This window comes from Zingiber officinale, chromosome 4B (assembly GCF_018446385.1).
Source record: "Zingiber officinale cultivar Zhangliang chromosome 4B, Zo_v1.1, whole genome shotgun sequence".
Classification (NCBI taxonomy): domain Eukaryota; kingdom Viridiplantae; phylum Streptophyta; class Magnoliopsida; order Zingiberales; family Zingiberaceae; genus Zingiber; species Zingiber officinale.
The window spans coordinates 138,067,960-138,071,031 of NC_055993.1; the positions used below are offsets into that span (position 1 = coordinate 138,067,960).

General features: G+C 46.4%; 1 protein-coding gene across 1 annotated transcript; it reads left to right on the forward strand.

The window, feature by feature from the left end:
* The first annotated feature begins 455 nt into the window (after nt 1–455).
* LOC121977008 (probable carboxylesterase 18) lies at nt 456–1,798 on the forward strand. The gene has a single exon (XM_042529477.1). It carries the CDS (start codon nt 637–639, stop codon nt 1,711–1,713), a length of 1,077 nt encoding a protein of 358 aa, XP_042385411.1. The 5' UTR covers nt 456–636; the 3' UTR covers nt 1,714–1,798.
* Nucleotides 1,799–3,072: the final 1,274 nt, after the last annotated feature.

Consider the following 3,072-nt stretch of genomic DNA (forward strand, 5'->3'; position numbering starts at 1 on the left):
AGAATTTTAGTGGTCTACCAACTAAAAGAAGCTCCATCACAATTATTGTGCTGCGTTTACTTGGATGGGTACACTTTAACTTAGTAGAAGAGTAGACTTTTCTTTACCTTCGCTCTTTGTTTTTTTTATGGCAATTTTATGAAGACGGCACCCAAGATTTATAATTGTCCAAAAAAACCACACTGAGATTTGAGAATACTCAAAAGTATATTTCTTTTCCATTTTTCTCTTACGTCAAAATTAAGTTTTTCTCTTGCATTCTTCTCTTTAGTAAAGAGGAGATGTGCCTTTTAAACATTCTCAAATCTTGATGTGTGTTGTGGACAATCCTAAATTTTGAGCACGCCCTCTAAAAAATTACTGTTTTTTTTAATTATATGAAATTTTTATCCATTAAAATACAGAAGTATATTTGTTTTTTTAATAGTAAAGGTGGTAAATATCTATTTCAATTTATTTGATATTTAAAAAAAAGGAAGGGAAACCAACCGACACGTGTTCTTCTTCCTTCCTCGAGCTGATCACGTGATCTGGATGTTTATTTACGGTTAGTGGCCACCACAAGAGCGTGAATCAGCCAATCGCCCACCTTCCTTTTCCCCTTTCTTTCCAAATAAACGGAAACCGAGCGCCAAGATGACGGAAACCGATACTTCGCCAGCGAAGCCCTGGCCTTCCGCCGCCTCCCTCAAGCTCCCGTGGAAGACGCGGATCTCCGTCGCTGCCATCTCCACCGTCACCGACTTCTGCCGCCGCTCCAACGGCTCCCTCAACCGCTCCCTCCTTTCCTTAATCGACGCCCGCTCTCCGGCCTCCGCGACCCCCGTCCGCGGCGTCCGCACCGCCGACGTCACCGTCGACCCTTCCCGTAACCTCTGGTTCCGCCTCTTCGTCCCTAGCTCCGGCGAGTCCCTTCCCGTCATCGTCTTCTTCCACGGCGGCGGCTTCGTCTTTCTCTCCCCTGACTCCCGTATCTACGACGCCGTCTGCCGCCGGATCTGCCGAAAGATCCCAGCCCTGGTGCTATCCGTTAACTACCGCCTTTCACCTGAGCACCGCTACCCGGCGCCATACGAGGACGGGGCGGACGTCCTTCGATTCCTCGACGGCAATGGGCTGGCAACCGCTGACGCTGCTGCCGCGGGACTGGCGGATCTCTCCAGCTGCTTCCTGGCGGGCGACTCCGCGGGGGCGAACATCGCGCACCACATGGGGCGGCGGTGGGCGGCGGACGCGTGGGAGCGAATACGGTTGGCGGGGATGGTGCTGATTCAGCCGTTCTTCGGCGGGGAGGAGCGGACGGAGGCGGAGCTACGGTTGACGAAAGCGCCGATGGTGTCGGTGGAACGGACGGACTGGATGTGGCGAGCCTTCCTGCCGGAGGGGGCGGACAGGGACCACGAGGCGGCGAACCCGTTTGGGCCGAGGGCAGAGGGGGAGCTAGAGGCGGCACTGCCGGAGGCGATGGTGGTGGTGGGGGGATTCGACCCGCTACAGGACTGGCAGCGGAGGTACTACGAGGGCCTGCGGGCTAGGGGGAGGGCAGCTCGGCTAGTGGAGTACCCGGAGGCCATGCACGCCTTCTACGCCTTCCCGGAGATCAAGGAGTCGGATATCGTCCTGGAGGAAATCAAAGGCTTCATCGACGACCTTCGAGTTCGATCCATCACCACCGAACAGAAAGATGGAGACGCCGGCGATGGAAATCAATGATAGCAGCTCAATTTGTTTGCCCTAATTTACTAATTTCCAGTTTCATATTAAAGAAGAAGAAAATCAACGCTCCGTACATGAAAAAGCACGTGCAAAGCAAATGATGCATTAAGCTCACAAGAGCGATGTGCGCGCGATGCGTTCATTGCTCGGTTCCTATCCAAACAAAGAACATCTCCTAGGCCCTAGGAATAAGTTCGCATCCTTTTCTTATAAGTGTCTATTACTACTAGTATAACAAAACACGGCTATGATAAGTTGACTAGATTTAGGATTTGAAGCTTGATAAATTTAGATAAGTATTATATTAAGTAGAGAGAATTATTTCTTAAGTCATATTTAAATTATTTTTTATTTTTCTTGTGAATAAAATCATTTAATAGGATTACACTGATTCGTTGAGATTAAGATGTACTATTTAACTATATGAGTTTATAGATAATTTTTATTTAAGGATAAACAAAAGTTTAAATTTAGAGGTGTGATGTGCATAAATTATATATATTTTTATATTTTTTTGACATGTATCTACTTATATTTACTCATATTTTATGAGTATAAATTATATTTATTGCACTTTTATTTCATTATTATATCTTACTTCCATTCCTTTTATTCGGATATCTGTATTTTTGCATGTTTTTATTAATAATACATAATTTGAAGTGAAAATAGAGAAAAAAAACACACATGGGAGCAACTCCGGAAGAAATCAGCAATCTGGTCGTGCCCTAGAGACATGGTCGTGTGCCAGTCTAAGGGCAGGCAGTGCCCTGCTCCCTCACAAGCCAAAAAAGTAGAGGTCGGTTGTACCTAAAAGCATGGTCATGCCTGAAAGGGCTTGTGAAAGGGAGTAAGTTAGACTTTCATTACCTAGAGGGAGTTTGCCCTCTTAGGGGGAGAATGAAGAGCTTAACTTATGCTTTCATTACCTAGTGGCATGAAGAATGAGGCTATGGGATTAGCCTAACTTACATGTGGTATTGTAAGTGTGATTGTAGTATTGTCAAACATCAAAAAGGGGGAGATTGTTGGTGCAACATCCCTCAGGTCAAGGTTGACCTGGTTAACCAAGCTGAGTCTTGGTTTGGGTTTAGATGTTTGACAATAAGATATTGATCGAAGAAGAGTCAAGTAGGTCAAGGTTGACCGGATACTTGACTGGGAAGTCCTAACTGGCATGTTAGGCAGAAGGAAGTCCTAGTGAGTGAAGCTAGGCAGAAGGAAATCCTGGTGAGTGAAGCCAGGTGAAAGTCCTAGTGAGTGAAGCTAGGCAGAAGGAAATCCTGGTGAGTGAAGCCAGGTGAAAGTCCTAGTGAGTGAAGCTAGGCAGATGGAAAACCCTAGTGAGTGAAGCTA